Genomic DNA, 25,137 nt, shown 5'->3' with positions numbered 1-25,137 from the left:
CCAATTCCTTACTCTTTTCGCATTTCATCACCTCCAAACCTACTCTTCAATCGCCCTGTTTTTGATTTAATTTCAAATGGTACTTGGCACTTCGAACTTATTTCAGATTCATTTTGGGAGACAGAGGTGGCGGCGATTTGTTCCATTCCTTTGCCTATTACCCCTTGTCCAGATAAATTAATTTGGCATTATACTAACACAGGAGTTTATACTGTGAAGAGTGGTTACCAGCTTGCTCAGAATATAAGGCTACGAAGTGGAGGTCATGAGGGGAGCTCTTCTGTTCAGGTGGATTTGATTTGGCAAGTTATGTGGAAATTGAAAATTCCAGAAGGAGCAAAATCTTTCTTTGGATGGTGCTTCATGAAATCTTGCCAACAACTTTTTCTCTTCACCGTCGACATCTTCTTGGTTCTTCCATTTGCTCCAGATGCCAGGGAGAAGAAGAGAGTATTCTACATGCCCTTTGGTCTTTTCCAAAAGCTAAAGAAGTTTGGAGGCTTACTCCTTTTAAGAGTGTAATGGGATGTATGCGGATTGGAACCTTCACGGACTTGTTTAGACTTGCAACTTCAACTCTTACTTTGGTTGAATTGGGGTTGGTGATTTTGATTTGTAGAAGCATTTGGGAGGCTAGGAATGATGCAATTTTCACTTATAAACGGTTCAGCCCTCATTTTCTGTATGCCCAGGCTTTAAAGTTGCAGCAAGATTTCCAAGAGCAACAATTACAATCTTGCTGTTCTGTTAGAAGACCTGCTGCCCAGGTTAGTTGGACACGGCGTCCTTTTCCTTTTCTGAAACTGAATGTGGATGGTGCAATAAATTTTGAGCTTGGTTTGCGGGGATTGGGAGCGGTCCTCCGTAATGAGAATGGTGATCTAATGATAGCAGTTTCAAAGGGGATGAAGGGTGGTTTCTCTGTCAAAGCTACGGAGTTATATGCAGCAGTGTTGGGTTTTCATACTATTATCCCGGCAGGTTTTCAATCGACAGCTATCATTTTGGAAATGGATGCTTTGGGAGTAATCAATGCTTTTAATGCTACTGATGTTGATTTGTCGATTGAAGGTGCTTTGGTTGAAGAAGTGCGAAACCTTTTCCATTTCTTCTCTTCAGTAATTTGTACGTATAGCCCTAGGAAATATAATCAGACAGCGCATAATTTAGCTAAAAAAGCGCTTTTGTTTCCTGCATTTCAAGTTTGGGTTGAGGAATGGCCACAATGGCTCTCCGATGTACTTATTTCTGATGTAACTATCTAGATTGCTTTTTAATGCAATTCACTTTCTAAAAAAAAAAAAAGTGCCTTGTCTGCTCTAGGTAGGCGATGAGTTTTTGGCTTTGTCAAATGGTTGCTATCTTCTAGTGGCAGGGTGAGACTAAGTGTTGTCTGATTTATCCTCCGGCGGCAACATAGTAGCTAGGAAAGCTGTGCGTATGGTAATTATGCTACGTTATAATCGGATTACATATCGAGTTATGTTTCCGTTATGTCACCGCTATATCAAAGCAAATATAGTCGCCAGTAGAGTGCTCTTTGCTAGTTGGTGCCTAGTTGAATACAGTTATTTGGTAGAGACTCGTGATAGTATTTCAGGATGTTCTTTAGATGCTTATTGTAATAAGGGGTTTACGCTCAATGTTTCCCTCTTGTATTTGACAGTTTCATTAATCAAGACTTGAGGGCAGGCATACCAGTCCTTTATTCAAAAAAAGAAAAGAAAAAAGGAATGAATCTTTTCTTTATCTGAGAAGGAAAAAAATATCCAATAATAAAAAGGAAAAATTTATCCAATAACAAAAAGGAATGAATGTAATTACCCGACTTGAAACCCACGTCGACTTACCTTTACACGCCTTACTGTGATAACTGAATTTTTTTGTCTTTTTTTGAGAATATTAAACTTAATCAAAGTTACTAGTATGGGAATGACCGGTGGTGGACATAAACTCCTCACTCTCCTCCCAAAATCTAAACCAGTTACGGGTTCGTCATCATAAATGACCTCCATGAGCAGAAAGGGCGCCCCAACTCCTAACCACCTATATTGCCCAATCTCTCAGCTACTGAGAACCCTTAGAATTTTGATACCACCTCATAGACAACCACAAGAAAAACCAACGCTCTCCTCCACACCGTGTCCCAAAGATGGCAGACCACGTGCAACGATCGCTTGTCAGCACATTAACCATAAGATAACAATGAAAATAAACCAATTTGTCCCCAAGAAAGACACCAAATCCATGGCACCTCAATTTGACCTAACCCTAGCTCAAAAGAGTAGGGACATGCTAAAGACCAGAAAGACCTAACCAAAACCCTAACAAAAAAATTACTCTAAACAAAAACATAAAATTGCCCCACCAACCGTCTTCCTTCTCCTTAGGTGGCTCGCCGGCAAACCACCACCATAAAACTGTTTCATTGAACTCGCAACGCCGGAAAGACGCAATCCACACAGCAAGCCACACCGACCTCAACTGTTGTCGACTGGATCTAGACTTAAAACCAGATCTCGACAAGGCCACACTGAGACCCAGTAAGAAACTTGCCTTGCCTTGCCTCCCGGCTTCGTCTGTCAACGTGATAGCCCGACACCATCCTTGCACTCTCCGCTAATCGACCCATCTCAGAGAGATAGCCAACGCAATACAATCCATGGCATACTGCCGCCACGATCTGGCCTCTGACCACCTGCTCCAAGCCTGCGTTGATCTCCAACCACCCATCCTACAAACCTGCACCGCCGCCCAAGAGGAAAAAAATGTCGCACACTACCCGGAAGGACGAAGCAGAAGCCATAAATGGAGCCCTAACACCCTCTTCTTTGCGGTTTCCAAACCCTAAATTTCTTCCCTGTTTTCTTGGAGTGGAGTCAGATAGTAGTTCTCACAGTTGAATACGTTATCACTAGTTTCGATCTTCAATTTTTTTATTCATAATTAACTGTACAAATCCAAATACACTACATCCCCATTCATTTGAAGTCGTACTCGACTTTTCAGTTCTCATGATTGATATCAGCAACACAACTTTACATTTCTTAAGTTGACGCTTATGAATTGACTTTCATGAGTGGATGTTTTATACACTATATGATGTATTATTATTTGAGGTTTAACCTCGGCGCAATAAAGCTTTGGGTAGGCCTCATCATGGGCCGGGCTAGGGCCAGCCCTACCCTAAATTTTAGGGCTTAGGGTAGGGCCAGGCTGGGCTTTGACCAAGTCAACGAAGCTTAGGGTCGGGCTGAGGCTTCAAAATGCAAGCCCTTACCCGCCCTTAAGGCCCATTCCGCAAGGGCCGGGCCGGGCCACCCTTTCCAAATAGGGTCAGGCCGGGCTTTGGTTTAACTCACATAAAACCAAATTTTGCTGAGTAAAACTGTAAAAGATAAAAAAAAGAAAAGAAACTGAATACTTGAGATTTCAGAACCTGAGTGGCTGAGTTGATTACAAATAATTACAACATATACTCACTTTCTCAGTGATCAAGTCCTCTAATTGAAATTGAAATTGAAATTGCACAGCCACTGAGGCACTAAGCCACTGACTCACTGAGGGTACAAAAAGTGAAGCAGTGTTTGATACAAAAACTGATGAACTGATCAAGTCTTCATGAATTCACAAAAAGTTGTTATCTTTGATACAGAAATTGAAGCATGGCTTGATTTAACACTAGCAAATTTTCCTTCATCTCTTACTGATATCCATATTCATGGCAACCAAACAAAGAACCTGCACAAAACCAAATAGATAATTTAGCTACTGGACATATATTTCATTTCAGCAACATAAGCATACAAATACAACTAGATAAATATCTGACTTTAGTTCGGCAACATATATATATATATAGAGAGAGAGAGCTTCAATCCAACTAGACAGTTTGATAATTAAAAACTATATCAATTGCAGCCATGAAGGATATAAGAAATGAAATATATATCCAAAGTCCCCAACCATTGTCATCAAATACTACAAATAAATCTGAAGGATCAAACCCAATAACACACAAGGATAACAAGATTACTAGACAATGCACAATTTCAGGTTGATTTTGCAGCAGTCACACACCTTTCGAACCAAAAGCATTTTAACACAAACAAAACATACCACATCCTAATGGAAGGGCCGGGTCGGGCGGGCTTTGGGCCCAAGGGCCATAGGCCTAGCTTTGGGTTCCAACAAAAAAACAAAACAAAGGTTTGCATGTACAGTTGTAATTACAACACTAAAACCGTCCAAATTCTAAATGGCCACTTGATAATAGAGAATCATACACTAAAATGGATTAATTATTCCAATTGGTCAGGTATACTACAGAGACCTTCACACAGTCAGAGAGTCCGAGGAGCCAAAGCCAAATCAAAACCCGTCCTTTCGAACACTCCGAGGGATCACTCACACACCCATTTCTCCAACAACTCTTCTCTTTCGAGGTTTCGCATGATCTGAGTTTCCCAACTCCTATATTAAGTCCTTCTACATCGCCCATAACCATTCTTGATCCAATCATGTCTCACTTGGCTCTCTCTCAGGTAAAGCCCTCCATTTCAGATTTGGGTTTTTGATTGGTTGTGCTTTTGATCATAAAGAATGAGGCTTTGAATCACTTTGTGCTTACCCAGTTGGCAACTAGATTGATTGTGCTGTTTTTGATATTGGGTTGTCATTGATTTTGCTTGCAGGTTTCACTTACTAGTACTGTTCCTGCTGGAAGTGACTTATCTCTGAGAAGATCTGTGTTCAAGGTCTGATTGTTTTCTTTTCCTTTCTTTTCTTGGGTCTTATTGATTCATTGTATCTGTGTTTGGCTTTTCATTGTGCAAAAGATTGAGGCTTTTTTTGGGTTACACTTAATATGAGCTGTCAAGTTGGAATCTTGAGGATTGTCAAATATGTAGTAAATTCTGAAGGTTTCTAGATTTTCATTTTCTTTAGTTTTAATTGAGATCCAATTTTCTGGTAATCGGCATTTTTCATATGCTTCCTACTATTTCTTGGTTTCTCAGCTGCACACATGAAAGCTCTGTTATAGGTTTAGTGTACGCAGAGTTTATTTATCTTCAGCTGTAGAGTTTATATAAATTTTTTCTGTTTTATCTTATAATTTCAATTGGCACTTTTGCATGGATTGCTTAGTTTCCCAGAGTACAACCGATTGTGGCTGTTACTTTCAGATGGGATAGTAACGGTCTGTTGGTGCTTTTAGCTGTCACTTTAAAATTCCTAAACTGAACTAATTCAATTTGCATCGAGTGCTAAATTGGTATTAGAAAGATTTTTTTTTGGCCACTGAAACTGCTTGTGATTTTGCTGCAGGCACAAAGTGTAAATTTCAGTGATAAATCATGGGCACCAGTTTCAACTTTGGACTTGAAAACAAAGAGTGGGTGGCTAAGAAACAAGCGCATAGTATGCATGTCAGTGCAACAAGCAAGTGCACCAAAAGTTGCTGTGTCTCCTTTAGAACTTGACAATGCTACAGAACCCCCATTGAATATATACAAGCCGAAGGAACCTTATACCGCAACCATTTTATCTGTTGAAAGGATTGTCGGCCCAAGGGCTCCTGGAGAAACTTGCCATATAGTGATTGATCATGGTGGTAATGTTCCCTACTGGGAAGGACAAAGTTATGGTGTGATCCCTCCTGTAAGTAACTAATTAAATAAAACTTATGTCTTCTTTAAAAATCAAGAGTTTTGGCTGAAAAAGTTAATTGAGAAAGATTACTTACGTTGCTTTCTTAAACCAACCATGCTTAGGAGGTATTATAATGAAATGTAATACTCCCTTTCTCCTGTTTCATTCCCTTGCCTGTGGATATTCAGTGCAGTTATGATTTGAAAGTAAAAGGTTGTTGGTAGAGTTGTAGTTTCAGCCCCATCTACAGATGGGACTAATATTTTCATCTTCACACTAAATCAATTTTTTTGTAGTATCTAATAGTTATTCATTTGCATAACAGGGTGAAAACCCAAAGAAACCTGGGGCTCCACACAATGTCCGTCTTTACTCAATTGCATCGACAAGGTATGGAGACTATTTCGATGGCAAGACAACTAGTTTGTGTGTCCGTCGTGCTGTCTATTATAACCCAGAGACAGGGAAGGAGGATCCCTCCAAAAATGGTGTATGCAGCAACTATTTATGTAACTCTAAACCCGGAGATAAAATTAAGATCACAGGTATGAGCCCGGTCCTTAAAGATAAATTGGACCTTTTAGTTACACTTGGCATGAGAAAAGAGTCTGTGGCATTGCTAGCATAGATATCACATCTGGCTATATTCAGTAACCATGGTATGAGTTGTTAGATTCAACTATATTGCCTATTTTCCTTAAAAAAAAAAAAAAATTGGTACTTACGATAACCACATTGAACATATAGAATGATTAAGTTCTTGTTCTCTTTATTCTCTGTTTAGCTATAGTTATCCCTGCGGTTTTTGTTTCTGTCCTGGAAGTAATATTGTTTGTTCATTTGATTATTGATCTGAAAATCAACAAATTGATTTGTTATATTCTTTACATTTGGTGAATTTGACACTGCTATTGGTACTCTAGAGGCACTCAGTTAATAGGTTAATATGAACTATAAATTGTATGCGGCAGGTCCTGCTGGCAAGATCATGCTCCTGCCTGAAGACAACCCCAATGCCACCCACATCATGATTGCCACCGGCACTGGTGTTGCTCCATACAGAGGTTACCTTCGTCGTATGTTCATGGAAGCTGTTCCTACATTCAAGTTTGGTGGCCTTGCATGGTTGTTCCTTGGAGTGGCCAATACCGACAGCCTCCTCTATGATGAAGAATTCCGCAAGTATCTCAAGGACTACCCCGATAATTTCCGATACGACATAGCACTTAGTAGAGAACAAAAGAACAAGAGAGGAGGAAAGATGTATGTTCAGGATAAAATTGAAGAATACAGTGATGAGATCTTTAAACTCTTGGATGGTGGGGCCCATATCTACTTCTGTGGGCTCAAGGGTATGATGCCTGGAATTCAAGAAACCTTGAAGAGGGTTGCAGAAGAAAGAGGGGAAAGTTGGGAGGAGAAGCTTTCACAACTGAAGAAGAATAAGCAATGGCATGTTGAAGTTTACTAATAAACTGAACCTGCAAAACCCATTTGTGTATGTCTCAAGGAAAATGTTAAAGTCTCCTCCATGAGGTAATGTGTTTTTTTTTTGTTGTTTTCTGTTTTATTGGAGGATTGGGTTTACTCATTCCTCAGCTTTAGATAAGGAACTTGAGGTAGCTATAGCATTCATCTGTATCTCTAAGTAACAAAGAGACAAGCCATTCTCTTGGTTGATTGATGGTTCATCTTGTGCCTTTGTAGCATTTTAAACATTTATCATTGAATAAACAGAAAGATCCTTTACTTTTATATATATTCTGAGTTTTCCTTTGTTCTGTCAACCATGGAATCACGTTTGCCATTAGTTGGTTTGAACTTTTACTTATCAAACAGTCTATTTTGAATTCAAATGATTCTGTTCTCCTAACTCAGCCTTTCATTGCATTGAGGTTTGCTGTTTAAGTATAAATGAGAAGATTGCCAAATTTTTCAGGTCGCTATTTTCTGCTGTCGAGAAAGGATTCAACTGAAAGTTTAGGGGCATAAACGTGGTAGATACTCATTTCCTAAAGCTATCTGTTTCTTCGTTTAAAAGTTTACTTCTTTCTAGAGTATGGTGGTTGCATACTTATGCAGCTATGCTAAGAGCTTCTAATCATTATTCATAAAACTTAAAAAAATACTTTTCCTAATTCTTATCTTAAACCTTGATAATATTGTGGGTAGAGAGCCGTATTCTCCGTCGTTTGAGTTCAAAATTGATTTTCTCATCTTTCACCTCTCTGATGATGGTAATGGGTGGTTTATGTTGCATACACTATTGTGTATTCCATTACTTAATTCCTTATTTTACTCATAATCTATGATTAAGAGTAAATCATCCAGTGATTGCTTCTTGAAAAGGCCAAGGCAAGATCAATCATCCAGCATTATTAGTAAAACACTAAAACTTCAGTTTAAGAGTTAGCTTAATGCATATTTTACTGAAACATCACAAAGTACAAAGAGCTGACTACTACTCCAAGAAAGTCAAGTGACAAGTTCTAGGACACGAAGTATGCTATAATTAGTCAATCAAAGGCTGCTCAACAAGAGGACGATTTTACACAGCACCTCCTGCAGCTTTCTTCAAAAACTTGGTCTTGATTTTGTTGAGCATGGCTAGCACATCTTGCATACTTATCCTCTTTTCTGGCGATTCTGCACAACACACTAGAGCCAATCTCATAAGGGATGATAAACACTCCTTGCTCACAAAATCATCGTCTTCTTCAGTCCCAAATAAATTGGCATCTACAACTTCAACTATTCCAGCTGGAAATAGTGAATCTGCAACCCATTGCTTCATACTCATCTCCACACCAAACATCTCGTCTGTTGGCTTCCTCTTTGTGAATGTTTCCATCAGTACAATACCAAAGCTGTACACATCCCCTCTTCTCGAAACTATTCCTTTTATCCCATACTCTACAACATATGAATAAAAGAAGATTTATAAGTCACTGAAGACAATATATTGAGTTTATAAATAAACAAGCAACAGTATATCCACCTGGAGCCATATAACCAATGGTTGCTAGGGTTATGGTATGAGTCGTAGAATTTCCGCTACCTAGGAGTTTTACAATGCCAAAATCAGCAACATGTGCAACCATATCATCATCTAGTAGTATGTTGCTGGGCTTCAGATCACAATGGATGATAGGTGTTTCACAACCATGATGAAAATATTCCAATGCCGATGCAACATCTATCATTATATCCAACCTCTGCAAGATGTTCAAAGAAGAGTTCCTAGAGTACTTTCTTGTAATCAAGGCTCCCATTAGGCATGTAGTTCAGTACAACTGCTTTGAAATCTGTTTGACTGCAACAAGTGATGATTTTGAGAAGGTTTCGATGACGAATATTGCTTAGCATTTCACATTCATTATCAAAACTCTGGAAACTCCTACTTCCAAGTTGAAAACCTTTATTGCAACGTCTATCCCATCAGACATTGTGCCTTTATATACTGAGCCAAAACCCCCAGTGCCAAGTAAATTGCATTCACTGAATCCATTTGTTGCCCTTAGAAGTTCCAAGCGTGAAACTTTTCTCCAAAGAAGTTTTTGAGGTGACAGGGTATTCTGATCTGTTGCAGCTTCCACATTCCTTTTTCTGCATAGTATCATTGATACAAGGACTACAAGGAGAATGGCTGACAAGATGCCTATAGTAATATACTTCACGAAATATATGTTAGCTGCTTTCGTTTTGCACGTTGGAACAAGCAGTCGGGTCGCACCACAGAGTACACCATTTGAGACGAAAGATTCGGAAGAGAAGTTTTTGAAACAACCATCTGTTGGAATTTCTCCTTGCAATTTGTTGAAAGAGAAATTGAGTTACTGGAGATATGAGAGTGCTTCTAGAGACTTCGGAATGACTCCAGAAAGACAATTGTTGGATAAATCCAGGAGTTCTAGGCTTAGTGAGTTCCCAAATGAACTAGGAATATGGCCTTCTAGATTATTATTTGCCGAGAGACTAAACAAATCTTGAAGACCCTCAATGCTGCTTGGTATAGAACCAGAGAAATGGTTGGTTGACAAATCTATATGTGCTACAACTTTCAAATTACCAATGTCTTCTGAGAGAGATCCAACCAAAGAATTAGATGACAAGTCTAAGTCCAGGATATATTTAAGTTGCCACAAGAAAGATGATACTGTCGAAGTTAACAAATTGGACATTAAATTCAGGTTTCTTAGTGATGTGGCTAGATCACCTAAGCAGGAAGGTATAGAACCAGAGAAGAGATTATGAGGCATTTCCATATCAGCTAGGTTGTATAGTTGACAAAGTTCATCTGGGATATAGCCTACCAATTTGTTGTCACTCAAATACAGACCTTGGAGATTCCGTAGTATTCCGAGTGTCGTTGGAAGTGAGCCACTCAGTTGATTGAATCCTAGTTGCAAGCTGATATCAAGCTGCTCAAGTTGCCCATCTCCTTGGGGATGTCACCCTTGAAGTTGCATCTTCTAAAATCAATATACTGTAGTGATGTAGATAGATTCCCTAAGGAGGCAGGGAGAGCAGTGTTCAAAGGATTGCCTGCGAGGCTCAACATACTCAAGTTTCTAAGATTGGCTAAACATGAGAAAATGTTTGCTTCTGGAGTGGAGGTATCAATGGTCAAATTGTTAAGCGATAAGAGAAGCCACTGAAGAATTTGGTAAGGTACAAAGCGTGACTGGAATGAAGCCGGAAAATGAATTAGACCCCATGTCTAGCTTGACGAGCTTAGAAGCATTGGAGATAAAGTTTGGGATCACTCCACTGAGGTTATTTACTGCTATATAAAGCTCTTGTAGGTTTGGAAAGCCAAGGCCTATTTTTCCGGGGAGGCTACCTGAGTGATTGAAAGAAATATGGACTACAGTTATGGAAGACATATTGAAGAATGTGGATGGGATGCTGCCGTTAAGATAGTTATCACCAAGTGACAAAACTTCTAGATTTTGAAGAGCACCGATCTCATGTGGTATAGTACCTGCCATGAAATGTCAGCAACCATGTTTATTTTACGTTATGTTGCCTTTAATTAGCATATTAGACTCTTATTGAATTTAGGTATGTTACCTATCAAATAGTTAACGCCAAGATGAATGTAAGTGATCTGGGTCAAGTTCCCGATATTTCTGGGTATACTTCCACTGAAATTGTTATTCCCCAATCCCCAATGATAACCAAAGAAGTTGTTTGCATTGCCCCAAGTTTGATGGAAGTGCACCCTCGAAGTGGTTATTTGGCAAATATAAAAATTGAAGTTTCGGAAGATTGTGACATATATTCTCTGAAAGTTTACCAAGCAAGCTGTTTCTTGACAGAGACAAGGTAGTCAGAGAAGACTTGTTGAAGATAGCCATAGCCTATGGCCCATAGGAACAAGACCACTTGGTGCATTGCTTTGCAGACTCAACTCTTCCAGTTGAACTAAAGTTCCGATTTCATTTGGAATATTTCCTGAGAAAATCAACACATACCAAAGTTATCCACCAGCCCTATGATGTGATTATATGCAGTTTGCTTCGATGACTGAATTTTTATTTTTTGGGTTTATATGATATATAAATTGTGCACAAATAGAGTCTGTTGTGTAAAACTGAAATGAGAGTGATAGTAATTAACTGGCCAAATTATATATGAATTAGATGATTGGTCTGCAAGAATTATGCTTTTAGAGGGAAGTAGAGTATAAATTGGAAATGGGAGAATTTAACAAGGTATCATACCTTTGAAATTGTTATAGTCAAGGACTCAAGGTATATCTGCTTCAGCATTGTTAATTAGTTCCCTATTTCGCGTGGGATGCTACCTGTTGATTGAAGGTGAAAACTGTATCTTATACATCAATAGATGCCAAAACGTAGTACATAATGACTATTATATATATATAATCACCTGATAGTTGGTTACTCTAAAGATGAATTGTTTGTAGGTCTGATCGATAAATTGAAGATAGCAGCAGGTATGGAACCCGAAAATCGATTTCCATACAAATAAAACCCCTGAAGTTTGGATAAGGACCCAAACCATGAAGGAATGGTTCCCATAAAGTTGTTGTATCCCAAGCTAATCAACTTCAAGTGGCGCAAATGAGCCAATTCCTCAGGCAGTGGACCATGGAAGCTGTTATTTTCTAACCTCAGCCCAATGAGAAATGAAAGGTTGCTTAGCTCTGGAGGTATGGTGCCTGACTGCCTGTGAGACCAAAGTATGAGAGGTCTAAGACCGCTACTCTAAGATGGCGTGCACCGCAAGTAGCCCCAGCCCACTTGCAAGCGGGAGCATTGGTGGAGCAGTTGGTGGAGATGAAGTTACTTGGGTCACTGGTGATGTGGGATTTGAGAGCAAGAAGAGCAGACTGTGAGATTAGTGAAACGGGTTTGTGCAGCTGCCATGGATGAGTTGGCTATAAAACAGAGCTGAACCAGAAGCAGAAACGTCGTCATTCTCATCGACAAGAGGAAGAACAACCGACATGTTTTCTCCATATATGGTGTATATCTAACTTCACTCATCCTTAGTTGCCTCCATCCATCTAATACATCTTTATCTTATATACTACTCTTACTCGGTTATACTACTCTCAGCACACTAAACCGCAAGAGTCGACCACTAACGAACAAAACAGAAATTATAAATGCCTACAACAGGTCAACCTACTGGGAAACAAAGACAAATGGAATCCTCATGTGTCTTTCAACTCTAGGTGCAGGCACTTGGCCTTCCAACCTGCTACATCTTTATCTTATATAGTAAGCTTGCTGCTGATTACGTACGTTTTCCTCAGAATACTAAACCGCAAAAGCCAACCAAAGACCAACAAAGAAAACACAAATTATAGAGGCCTACAACAGTCAACACATACTGGCCGGGAAACAAAGACAAATGGAATCCCCATATGTCTTTCTACTATGGTTACAGGTACCAACCATCCTTGGTCATCTCTGCGCGGTATTTTGTTTTTTTTTTTTTTTTTGAAATTTGTATCGTAAAGAAGGTTTTTTTTTTTTTAGTTTGCAGAACTTGGGCTTATATATAACCAACATTGTAATTTTCCAAATCACGAAGATCTGTGATGATAATTAATAGATATAGAACCATTATCAGCATCATGAAACTAACCACTCCATGATGATGACTATAATTTTATTGTGTTACAGCAAGTTCAATTATCTTCTATACATTCTTGGCCTATAAATATATAATTATGGGTCTACATCTTTATTTAATCCTGTCTGCATTTGCCTACGATCGACCCGCTCTGAAATTGTATGCAACTTCTCATAGTGTCCATTGTACGTACATTGTTTTACTCCATCTCTGCCGTCTTTGTATTATATGACTTGTTTGTTGGTCGATTTCAACTTAGCTCTCTGTCAATTTAATTTAGAACTGCTTATAAGAGAACTGTTTAACTTTAACACCACACCTCCTGCAGTGGCCTTCAAAAACTTGGTCTTAATTTTGTTGAGCGTGGCTAGAGCATCTTGCATATTTGTTCTCTCTTCCGGTGATTCTGCACAACAAGCTAGAGCTAATCCCAGAATGGATGATAAACACTCTGTCGTGCTCACAACATCATTGCCTTCTTGAGTCCCAAATAAATTGGCATCTGCAACTTCAACTATTCCATGTAGAAATAGTGAATTTGCAACCCATTGCTTCATACTCATATCCCCACCAAACATCTCATCTGTTGGCTTCCTCTTTGTGAATGTTTCCATCAGTACAATACCAAAGCTGTACACATCCCCTCTTCTTGAGACCATTCCTTCTGTTCCATACTCTGTGATGTATAAATGAAAGACCTATAAATAAAATTAATGTGGACGACATACATAAACTTCAGACATAAATAAGCAATAGTATATCACCTGGAGCCATATAACCAATGGTGGCTAGGGTCATTGTCTGAGTCATAGAATCTCCACCACCTAAAAGCTTTGCCATGCCAAAATCAGCAACATGCGCGACCATATCATCATCTAGTAGTATGTTGCTGGGCTTCAAATCACAATGGGTGATGGGTGTTTCATAACCATGATGAAGGTACTCCAACGCTGATGCAACATCAATCACTATATTCAACCTCTGCAGGAGGTTCAAGGAAAGGTTTTCGGAATACAACCATTTATCAAGACTTCCATTGGGCATGTAGTTCAGTACTGCGGCTTTGAAGTTTGTTTGGCTGCAACAACTGATTATTTTGAGAAGATTTCGATGACGAATATTGCCTAGCATTTCGCATTCATTATGAAAACTCCTGAAAGCCCCTTCTACTTCTAAATTGAAAACCTTTACCGCAACATTTATCCCATCTGACAACGTTCCTTTATATACTGTGCCAAAACCCCCTGAGCCAAGTAAGTTGCTTTCATTGAACCCATTTGTTGCCCTTAAAAGTTCCAAGTGTGAAACATTTCTCCAAAGAGGCTGATGCAACATGGCAACCTCCATTGCAGCTTCCACATTCCTTTTTCTGCATAGCATTATCATCGATGCAAGGCCTACTATGAGCACTATTGCTGACAAGATGCCTATAATAATATATTTTGGGAAAGAACTGCCAACTGCTTTCTTCTTGCATGGTGGAACAAGCAATTGGGGTGCACCACAGAGTGCACCATTTGAGACAAAAGATGCAGAAGAGAAGTTTTTGAAAGGTCCACCAGTTGGAATTTCTCCTTGTAGTTTGTTGAAAGACAGATTCAGAGATTGGAGACGTGAGAGTGCTTCTAGAGACTTCGGAATGACTCCAGAAAGACTGTTGTTGGATAGATCCAGGAGTTCTAGGCTTAGGAAGTTCCCAAATGAACTAGGAATGTTGCCTTCAAAATTATTATTTGCCAAGGAGAGTGAGACCAGATTTTCAAGACCCCCAAAGCTGCTTGGCATCGAACCTGATAAATGGTTGTTTGATAAATCTATATCTACCACAGCTGCCAAATTGCCAACATCTTCTGAGAGAGGTCCACTTAGACTATTGGATGACAGGCGTAACAACAAGATGTATCTAAGTTCCCACAAGGAAGAAGGTATTGTGGAAGTCAGCATATTGTAGCTTAAAATTAGCCTTCTTAGTGATCTGGCTAGGTTACCTAAGCAGGAAGGTATAGTACCAGAGAGTTCATTACTATACAATTCTAAATCAGCTAGGCTGTCTAGCTGACAAAGTTCATCTGGTATGTTTCCTTGCAATTTGTTGAAAGTCAAATACAAACCTTGGAGATTCCGTAGTTTTCCCAATGTCGTTGGAATTGATCCGCTCAGTTCATTGAATGCCAGGTACAATGTTGTTAAGCCGCTTAAGTTGCCAATCTCGTTGGGAATGTTACCCCTTAAGTTGCATCCTCTAAAATCCATATATTGTAGTGATGTAGAGAGATTCCCAAGGGAAATAGGGAGGGTGGTATTTAAAGGGTTTCCTACTAGGCTTAACATCCTCAAATTTCTGAGATTAGGTAAACATGAGAAAATGTTTGCTTCTGGGGTAGAAGTATCAATCATCAAGTTATTGAGCGATAATAGAAGCCATTGAAGATTTGGTAAGGCACAGAGGGTAGCAGGAATAAACCCAGAAAATAAGTTTGGGCCCATGTCTAGTTTTGTGAGCTTAGAAGCATTGGAGATGAAGTTTGGGATCTCTCCGCTAAGGTTATTTCCTCCTACATGGATCTCTTGTAGGTTTGGAAAGGCAAGGCCTATATTTGCAGGGAGATTGCCTGATAGTTGATTCAAAGAAATATCGATTCCTTTTAGCAAGGATAAGTTGAAGATTTCTGATGGGATGAGGCCATTGAGATTATTGGCTCCAAGTGCTAAAGTCTCTAAGTTTCCAAGGTGACCAATCTCGTGTGGTATTGTCCCTGCCATAATGTCACCAACCTTAGAGCACTAAAAACACAGGAAATATTAAATACAGTTGAAATAACGGGGAAGTTACCTGTCAAATTGTTTGGACTAAGATGAAGATACTTGATCTCCGTCAAGTTCCCAATATTTCTAGGTATACTCCCACTGAAATTGTTATCTCCCAATGTTAATACCAGAAGTTGTTTGCACTGCTCTAAGCTTGATGGAAGTGGACCCTCAAATTGGTTGTAAGCCAAATTCAATCCTTGAAGATTAGGGAGATTCCCACACAAATTGTCTGGAATCTTGCCGTTCAAACGGTTTCCATATAGACTCAGAGTAGTCAAAGAAGACATGTTGAAGACACCCGCAGGAACAAGACCTTCTAGGCCGTTGTCTTGCATAAACAATTCCTCCAAATCTAAAGCACCAATCTCCTTTGGAAGTTCTAAAATTCAACACATATATTAAACTCATGAGCTGAGCCATAAAGTTGTTATAGAAACGTACACTGCAACACAGCCAAGCCATACCTTTGAAATTGTTCGAGTCTAGGTTCAGTATCTTCAGCATGGTTAAGTTCCCGATTTCTTTCGGTATGGTACCTGGTAATATAAGGAGGATTTCTTGTAGGTCCTTTAGTTGAACGCTACTGTATATGTAGGTACGTACGGATAGAATTTCATGCCATAAAACATATATACTACTATGTATAGAGCAATAAAAAACATATTACCAAGTAAAATGACCATCACGAACTAATTAATTGAAGACTTGTATGTAGATAGATTGTTGCCACTCACCCGATAGTTGATTATATCTGAGATCAAGTACTTGTAGTGCAGACAAGTTGAAGATAACCGTGGGTATTGAACCTGAAAACCCATTGCCATACAAATTGAGGATTTGTAGTTTGGACAAGGACCCCAACCATGACGGAATATCTCCCACAAAATTATTGAATCCGAAGCTAAACAACGTGAGTCGCCGCAAACCAGCCAATTCCCCTGGGATAGTTCCATGGAAGCTGTTATTTTCTAGGCGCATCCCAGCAAGAAATGATAGGTTTCCTAGCTCCGGAGGAATGGTGCCAGTGAGATGAAACTCAGAGAGGTTCAAAAATACGACCCTAAGGTGGCGTTCACCGCAAGTGACCCCGACCCAGTTGCAAACGTCGGAGTTGGATGACCAGTTGGTCAAGATCTTGTTCTGAGGGTCACCGGTAATACGTGCTTTGAGAGCAAGAAGAGCAGACTGGTCGGTGCTGAAGTTGGTTTGCGCTGCAGCCATGGTGCAACAATAGTAAACCACCAGCAAGACTATCCCCCACAGAATCTGCCTTTTCTCCATTGCTTGATTGGACTAGCTATTGGAGATATCAGCTTCTCCTAGTGTCGTATATATATACGTATATATCTCACACAGACACATATTTTAATTTACATATTCTGCTGCCGTCTTGCATATATTAATCCTATAGCTGACTTTTCGGCCAAATGAATAAGGATTAAATTCTACTTACTACCTTGTAGTTTCAAGGGTCCATCAGTTTAGTCCCTACACTTCTAATTTAATCAGAAAAGTCCTTGCACTCTCCAATTTCATCTAATCGATCCAATCCGTTACTATTCCGTCAATTTCGCTGTTAAAATGCTGACGTGGGACCTTCTTACAGGAAAAATTCCCAAATTACCAAACGCTAGGCAACCCGCCGACGCGTTAGTGTTGTGAATGCAGATGGGTAGTTTGGAAATTTTCCCCGAAAATTGACGGAGTGGTGATAGATTGGATCGATTTGATGAAATTGGAGAGTACAAGGACTTTTCTGATTAAATTAGAAGTGCAGGGACTGAACTGATGAACCCTTGAAAGTACAGGGTAGTAAGCAGAATTTAGTCCAATGAATAATGTGTCGTGTTCATGAATGAATATATGGCCAAAAGTAATGTGTGTACGCAGGACGCTAAAGGTTTAGCTTCTTTTTTGTTTGTTGCCAGCCAAATTATTAAAAATGTATCTAGCCGGCCAGTCTTCATCTGCAAGAAGGAACGATATTAATCATATAACATATGTGGTAGTAGCTAACTAGCTATAGCCAGTTTTGTCATTTTAAAATAAATTTCATGTAGTGTGGGTGTAACAGTGATGACATTTATTTAAGATATCTAATCGATAGAAATCAATTATATAGAACTACGTAGAATTGTGAGTTAGGGATGTGGCCATACATCTAAGAAACTATTCCACCAAACGTTTTCTCCCAGTAATGCAAGCGAAGCCATTGATAAAATCATCAAAGTCCTGAATATTTTTGGACTTAATTACAATATTAATTCTGCCTAATAACAGGATTGACTAACATATCGTTATCGTTATATGATAGAGTTTAGGAATAACATGATTTGATGATTAGCAAACTCAAGATGTCTAATTAATTTTTCACATCATTATCTAGCGAAAGAAAAAGGACTGACATATTAATGCATAAGGAATAATCGAATAGGTTGTAAATAGACATATCACTTGAACTGTTACCTACAAAAGCAATATATATATGGGCCAAAAAAAAAAAAAACTGTTTGGACAAAAGTGACTCATAACTAGAACTTCAACTAGAACTCTGCAACAAAGTCACTCAGTTATAGGGGCTATTGAAAGATACAACGGTTCAACTAGGGCTGGGCACGGGCCGGGATGGGCTGAAATTGTGGTAATCCCGAAGCCCGTCCCGGAAATAGAGTTCGGTACGAACCGGGACTGTTTAGGCTATTTTGAGAAATGATCCCGACAAGCCCGAACCCGATCGGTATCGGGCCGGGACTGAGCCCAATCCGAGACAGACCCGAAATTAAAAAAAAAGAAAAAAAAAGACATGTTTCCTGAGTTTGCAATCTGGTGAAATCTTCCAGTTTTCATTTCTACTTTTCCATTATTTCAACACTGCATTAAAATGATCATTTCAAAGAGAACAAGCAAGAGTGCAATTCCCTACAACACTTCATCATTCCATAATCCAACAAGTTGATCTTATTCAATAAAAGCTAAAGCCTAAAACTGAATGAAAAAAACCTAAAAAAGACCAAATCTGCATAATGCATAGTTCCACACTTGCAATTGCATACCAAACTGCCAAACTACCAAACCTGCAAGCTGCAGCTAAAAGCTAAACAAGAAGAACAACAAAAGCGTGACCAAATATGCATAGTGCTTTGTTGCATACCAATGTACCAAACTTGCAAGGCTGCAAGCTGCAGCTAAAAGCCTAAAAGCTAAAGTGCTAAACAAGAAGAAAAAACGACCAAATGTCCAAATCTGCATATTTTATGTCTGCTTCGAGGTTTATTGGTTTTTGTTAGAATAAAGTTGCGTGGATTTCCTAAAAGGTGGGGTGTACTAGGGACTTGTTAGATTTTTATTCTTCTAGAATAGGGATTACAGGAGGTTCTGAGAAACGATTCTTTCTATCGACCCTATAGGGGTGTTTCGTTTTTGTACTGCTTGCTGAACTTAATGAAAGAGCTGACCTATTTCTCTCAAAAAAAAAAAAAAAAACTTTGTAAGTCTTCAAATAATTAATTAATTGTTATGTTACAGATTACAATAATAAAATAGTGGATACATAATACTATGCTCCTCTCATTTGGGTTGGCAATGAATTTATTATTCACAATCCTGTCCTTAACTCTCTAATGATGTGTAACGCATTATTTGATTCCTTATCTTTTTTTTTTTTTTTTTTTGATTCCTTATCTTTGATAAGTTTGTTTGCCACACTCAGTGCTAGGGTGCCATCATGTGACTGCATCCTTGAAATTAAAAGCCTAATGCAAGCTTTGTATTCATCCAATACTAGTAATCTATTTTGTATTTTTTAAGGCTTGGCCAGTGTGGAAAAAAGAAAAATCATGTATGAAATTATTCTTCTATACAATGATGGAAAAGGGCTACAACTAATAGGTGGGAAAAAATCCTTTTCAATCTTGAAAACAGCCATGTGAATTTAGGGTGTCAACTGTCATTGCTATCCAGATATATTAAGTAGTAGATTTTGTCAACATCGGCAACCACACCCTTTTTCACACTATATTTCATCAATGAAACATTGACATTTCCTCTGGAGAAACAAAGAAAAAGGAAGGAAGAAATATATCCATGTGGATCATTTGAACAATGGCAGAACTAAAAATGAATTTAAGTTGGAATGTCAATCATGCAATCATTTGTACACTTCCTAGAAGGTCAATGATATAAACCTCAAGATATGAATAAATTTTGGAATGACCAAGTAAAATACATAAAATAAAAAATCAAACCCAAATCCTTACAGAATTTGGAGGACTTGGCTTCTAATTGCTTGAAACTTTTTGAGGAAAATTCCTTGAAGAATTTATAAAAGTTTTCCTTTTTATTTCCTAAATGATGAAAGATAAAAAGATTACATTTCTCAATGTTTGGAGGTTGGCAGTTTGAAAGCAACAGTGTTTTCTTTCCAGGGAAGAAGCGACGTGGATGTCCTCCCGCGTCATCATTTATTAATTCCAATCAATCACTTTTATGGAAAATAAAATAAAAACAAAACCGAAATAAAAAACCAACAACACAGTTGTAATTTTGTATCATCAACTTTCAACATTCATCTCCCACCTCTCTCTCTCTCTCTCTCTCTCTCTAGCAAGTTTCTCTGAAGAAAAGATCATTCATTCCATAAAGGGCATTAATCATTTCCTCAATTCACTGGTAAAATGTTATCTGTTTCTTAGATCCTTTTACTCAATCCATTATTAGTTTCTTGTCAGGTTAGTTTTTTCTGTTATTGTCTCTGTCTTGTTTTTTGTTTTTTTTCTCTTTGCTCCTGCGCGCCTTAATTGTAGAACCTCTGATTTAGCCAAGTTCTGTCCTTTAATGGTGTTTTCCATTGGTTTTGAATGAGCCCTTCATTGAAATACAATCATTTGTTTTGAAATCATTCAATTTGGTTTGGTTTGGTAATGTTCGATTGAAGCTATCAAATTTTGGAACCCAACAATTTTGCAACTTGCATGCCTATGATTATTTGATCCCCTTTGTCTCTTTTCATCTGGGTATCCAATATTATGGCAAAAGTAAGATTCTTGGATTCCATGTATTTGTGAAGTCTTCAGCATTTTTGGTTTACCTTAAAAGTTAATGTATTTTGTGCCTAACTACCTATGGATTCAGTTGGAATTTGATGTGGATGTTCCGATAATCAAACACCCGTTAATGGTTATTGCATGTTTTTAGTGCTTTTGGGAAATTCTCTGTTTTCAAACTGAACTTGTAACCACATATGTGTGGCAGTTTGCTTAATATGAGCTTACAAAATTAGCTTGATAGGAAATATATACTGAAACTGGGATTTATCTTTGATTTTTTTGGCTTGATAGCCTTTATGTAATCGAGTGTAAAGTTTGAATCTTTTATTTGTGTGGCTAGCTTCTTCTCTTTGAGCATCATTTTTGCTCAGATGGGTGTTGGACATTTCCTTTTGCAGGTCATTTTGTCTAGACTGGAAAGAATTCCTTCATTGGATGATTGTAGCTTATGAGTAGAACCATGAATCACCGTCCAATGGAACTTGGGAGGCCTGCCTCAGGTATGCTTGTAGTACTTGAAGCGATAGTATGGTTACATAAACTGAAATTTTTCTCCCTCGGGTATGCTTGTAGTATTCTGGTAAAAGAAAAAAGCGAAAAAGAAAAAAAGAAGAAAAAAAACAGACATTGTCAGTACTTTCTAGTGTATCTTTGTGTGTGGACGATTTGCTGATTATACTGTTCTTATTCTGGCTTCTTGGACATTAATATATGCATTTGCAATCTTCATAAAAGCTACACCTTTTTAATTTAGTACTTTAATCTACAAGTGAATGATATACTTGTTGCTGTACAGGTAAAAGAAAGTTAAAGGATTTATTGCTGCAAAAAGATAATCGCGCTTGTGCTGATTGCGGTGCTGCAGATCCTAAATGGGCGTAAGCTGTTTCCTCTTGATATCTTTATATATACTTTGTGTCAGTGCTTGTAATTCCCTATGTAGTACTGTTTGAGACATGCTTGTTTTATTTATATTTAAGATTAAGAGTTAAAAGATGAGTAGTTTTGCAAAGCTATTGACTGGCTTCCCATACATTTTTCCAGAAATTTGATATTAGACAAACTACTCTGATATAAAGAATCTATTTGTAATGCATTTGCAGGTCAGCAAATATCGGAGTTTTTATATGCTTAAAATGTTGTGGCGTGCACAGGAGTCTTGGTACACACATATCAAAGGTAAGTGCTCTTAATTTGTGGATGCCATCAATTTAATAGATGGGATACAGAAAGCCACATGTATATTGTAACTTGTACCTTCAGTTCATGTTCTATCAGCAAATATGTCAGAAAGAAATATGACATATGACATATTTGTTGGAAATAGAATTCACTTGCCCCTAACAAAGATAGTTGGTTTGTTCTCAGCAAACATCCCCTTTGCTTCTTTCTTATATAGATACTGTAAGAAACCACTTATTTACTAGTTAACTTCTCATTTTATTTGGAGTTTTCATTGCAGGATTTTATCAAACTAAATGTAAAGAAAATTTCAGAACCATGGATATCATTTAAAATATATGCAAGATTTTATCAGCAAAACACATAAATTACACATTTGCATAGTCTTGACTTTTTGGGTATGACAAAGTTTTGATCTCTAATTATTTTACTCCTTATAAAATGGAAAATGTAACTTCATGAACAAGAACAGTTGATTGATTCCATCTGCTTCAAAGAAGTTGAGTAAATTTTTCAACATCAAGTTTCCTATTTGGGTTGTTTGAGTGGCAAGAATATATTCCAATCTTAGGGAAACTGTGGAAGTTTATTTATTTTCATTTACAATAAATATCTCTAATCATAGCATCCTATTAGGAGAGACTATTCAGTCCGACCATGTGCTGGGCCCAACTTTGGCAGCACGTGGCAGGTTCATATGCTTGGCCCGATGAATTTTCATATGTATTATTTATTTGTCTCAATAAAATTTGAAATATCAGGTTTTGTCTGTGACACTGGATGAATGGTCCGATGATGAAATTGATGCTATGATGGAAGTTGGAGGGAATTCATCTGCTAACTCGATCTATGAGGCTTTTCTTCCAGAAGGATATTCAAAGCCTGGACCAGATGCTGGTCATGAGGAACGTTCAAAGTTCATCCGGTTAGTTATGATATAGAATCTACCTTGAGCTTATTCAATGTTTGGCTCATTAGTCAGATTATTAAAGCAGTTGCATGATATTTCGTGTAGTTCAAAGTATGAGCTTCAAGAATTTCTGAAACCTAGCTTGCGGATTAACTCAGCAAATAAAAGTCAAGAAACTCCAAAGATCTCTGTCCAAACAAGTTTTTCTAGAAAGATTATGGATAGTTTTCGGTCAAATTCTTCAAAGCCAGCGGTAAATTCTGTCTCTCCTTGTGTTCTGCCTTCAAATTATGCACAGAGTTATGGTGAAAATACGCATGAGTGAGGAGAGTGGGATAGACTTCTGTTCCACAATATATGTGGCAGCTGTTCCATGTTTATGTTGGTAGTAATAAGTCAATTACTTCATATGCATACCAGTTGCATTTGGACTTTGGAGTAGTATCATAACCTTGGTTCATTTTATCTGAAATTTGTTACAGGACGGTATGGTAGAGTTCATTGGATTATTGAAGGTAAAGGTGCTTAAAGGGACAAATTTAGCTATCAGAGATATGATGACAAGTGACCCTTATGTCATCCTTACTCTTGGGCGTCAGGTTAGCCATCTTTCACATTTGCTTTTCCTTCATACCGAAGCTTCAGAATCGGCTGTCTTTTCCATGCATGAAGAAGTATATGTTCCTACTATCTTCCTGTCTCTAGATGTTACATCTTGTTACTCTTTTAAAGTGGCACCACTTCAATAAATCAGTGGTTGTTTTAAAATTCTTTATAGACTGGATTGATATATAAATCAAATGATTTAAACTGCGATTCACATCAGACTGACATTTCTTTTTTTGATGATGACAATGTTGGTGATGATGTAGACTCTTCAGACAACTGTAGTAAAGAGTAACTTGAATCCAGTCTGGAATGAGGAGCTCATGTTGTCTGTTCCTCAGCGATATGGACCTTTACAGTTGGTAAGGATATCTAAGCCTTTATAAATGGCTCATTTTTCCGTGATAGAAATATCCGAAAGATATGGAAACACTTTCATTTATTACTGAGTTGGCATCTTGTTACTCTCCATTTTCTTTTATGTTGTACCCACAAAATGGTCTACATGGCTTTTTAGGCACATCAGTCCTAGTTTCCAGATGTTTCTACAACTGGATTAGTCATTCATGTTCTTATTCTTCCATAATCAGTGGAAGCACTTCATATCCAACCGCCTTTAGTCCTATGTTAGCATGAATGTGGAGATTAGTGTTAATAAAAGTTTGTGCTGAAGATTACAAAAAATATACCTACTGTAAAGGCCACCTGACCGTTTATCCAATTTGTTCGAAAGATGCATAGAAGTTTATATGCCCAGTGAATGCCTTACTTAACATATGTGTGGACAGTTTTTTTTTCTTTCCCTTTTCACTTGTAAACTATGGGAACATTGTTAGTGGATTAGCATTTGCCCAACGATCTAAACAGAAGCTCATCTTGTGTTACTTGGGAAGGAAGTGTCTAATATTATTTCTCACGTTACAGCGAGTGTTTGATCACGACATGTTCTCGGCCGATGACATAATGGGAGAAGCAGAGATTGATCTTCAGCCCTTGATAACATCTGCAATGGCGTTTGGGGATGCAGGAATGTTCGGGGATATGCAAATCGGAAAATGGCTGAAGTCAAATGACAACGCCCTCCTAGACGATAGCACTGTCAACATTGTCGATGGGAAGGTAAAACAGGCGGTGTCCCTCAAGCTCCAGAATGTGGAATGTGGAGAACTAGATTTAGAACTAGAGTGGATGCCTCTTGAGCAATAGGTAAATATATTAATTATTCTTCCCCATTTTTCTTAATAAGATCTGTAATTTTGGTTGAGCTGTTGGTTTGGAATGGCACCATAGAATTGTGTCTCCATTCTCTCCTGTATTTGTTTATATATATTGAGTCCCTCATTTGATTGACAAAAATCACAGCACAAGCCTCCTTTGTACACATTGCTTTTTCTTTGTGCCAATGACTATTGTAATGTATGATTTGCCTTCATTTTCTTCAGTGATTTCAATGAAATTGTTATTTCTGGTGGACAGGAAAGAAAAAAAAGAAAAGAAAAGGAAGAGTTACCCTTTATTTTGTTCAGTGACTCCAATGAAATTTTTACTGTGTAGCCTGAGAATTGGAGACAAAAAGCAAAAGAATAGAAAGAAAGGAAAAAAAAAAAATGGGGGTGGGGGAAGGGTATTGTACCATATGTTAGAACCAAATTTGTTATTCCTTGACTCGTAAGTTTTTTATATTATACCTCGAATTCAGGATTTTTCATTTAGAAAGAAAGAGATTGATGTTACGACTTATGAAATATGGTCGGCGAATTCTTGCTGATTGAAAAATGGTGGAGAGGATTATTCTGTTGTAGTTGTGCTTTAGAAAAAGGG

At 38.1% G+C, this 25,137-nt stretch overlaps 4 protein-coding genes across 5 annotated transcripts; 2 read left to right on the top strand and 2 right to left on the bottom strand.

Annotated features, from left to right (window-relative positions):
- The first annotated feature begins 4,309 nt into the window (after positions 1–4,309).
- LOC133729145 (ferredoxin--NADP reductase, root isozyme, chloroplastic) lies at positions 4,310–7,409 on the top strand. Its single transcript, XM_062156630.1, has 5 exons — positions 4,310–4,544; positions 4,695–4,757; positions 5,329–5,661; positions 5,978–6,197; positions 6,624–7,409. Exons 1-5 carry the CDS (start codon positions 4,521–4,523, stop codon positions 7,121–7,123), a joined length of 1,140 nt encoding a protein of 379 aa, XP_062012614.1. The 5' UTR covers positions 4,310–4,520; the 3' UTR covers positions 7,124–7,409.
- A 791-nt stretch (positions 7,410–8,200) lies between these two features.
- LOC133731232 (probable LRR receptor-like serine/threonine-protein kinase At3g47570) lies at positions 8,201–9,272 on the bottom strand. The gene is made up of 3 exons (XM_062158653.1): positions 9,024–9,272; positions 8,651–8,867; positions 8,201–8,565 (listed from the first exon to the last, which is right to left on the bottom strand). The coding sequence occupies exons 1-3, from the start codon at positions 9,270–9,272 to the stop codon at positions 8,201–8,203; spliced, it is 831 nt and encodes a 276-aa protein (XP_062014637.1).
- Positions 9,273–12,739: 3,467 nt separating this feature from the next.
- On the bottom strand, positions 12,740–16,892 carry LOC133729144 (probable LRR receptor-like serine/threonine-protein kinase At3g47570). Its single transcript, XM_062156629.1, has 5 exons — positions 16,308–16,892; positions 16,038–16,109; positions 15,596–15,952; positions 13,527–15,518; positions 12,740–13,438 (listed from the first exon to the last, which is right to left on the bottom strand). Exons 1-5 carry the CDS (start codon positions 16,852–16,854, stop codon positions 13,029–13,031), a joined length of 3,378 nt encoding a protein of 1,125 aa, XP_062012613.1. The 5' UTR covers positions 16,855–16,892; the 3' UTR covers positions 12,740–13,028.
- A 3,191-nt stretch (positions 16,893–20,083) lies between these two features.
- Positions 20,084–24,748, top strand: LOC133729143 (ADP-ribosylation factor GTPase-activating protein AGD12-like). 2 transcript variants are annotated; one of them, XM_062156627.1, is made up of 9 exons: positions 20,084–20,241; positions 21,017–21,118; positions 21,415–21,496; positions 21,722–21,797; positions 22,562–22,725; positions 22,816–22,963; positions 23,193–23,309; positions 23,583–23,678; positions 24,241–24,748. In XM_062156627.1, the coding sequence occupies exons 2-9, from the start codon at positions 21,067–21,069 to the stop codon at positions 24,520–24,522; spliced, it is 1,017 nt and encodes a 338-aa protein (XP_062012611.1). In that variant the 5' UTR covers positions 20,084–20,241; positions 21,017–21,066; the 3' UTR covers positions 24,523–24,748. The 2 variants fall into 2 exon arrangements, with proteins under 2 accessions (XP_062012611.1, XP_062012612.1); XM_062156628.1 differs by having other exon boundaries at positions 20,122–20,300.
- The last annotated feature ends 389 nt before the right edge of the window (positions 24,749–25,137 follow it).

The sequence above is a fragment of the Rosa rugosa genome, chromosome 2 (genome assembly GCF_958449725.1).
Source record: "Rosa rugosa chromosome 2, drRosRugo1.1, whole genome shotgun sequence".
In the NCBI taxonomy this organism is placed as follows: Eukaryota; Viridiplantae; Streptophyta; class Magnoliopsida; order Rosales; family Rosaceae; genus Rosa; species Rosa rugosa.
The sequence above is the reverse complement of the archived record's forward strand: the minus strand, read 5'-3'. Positions and strand labels throughout refer to the sequence as shown.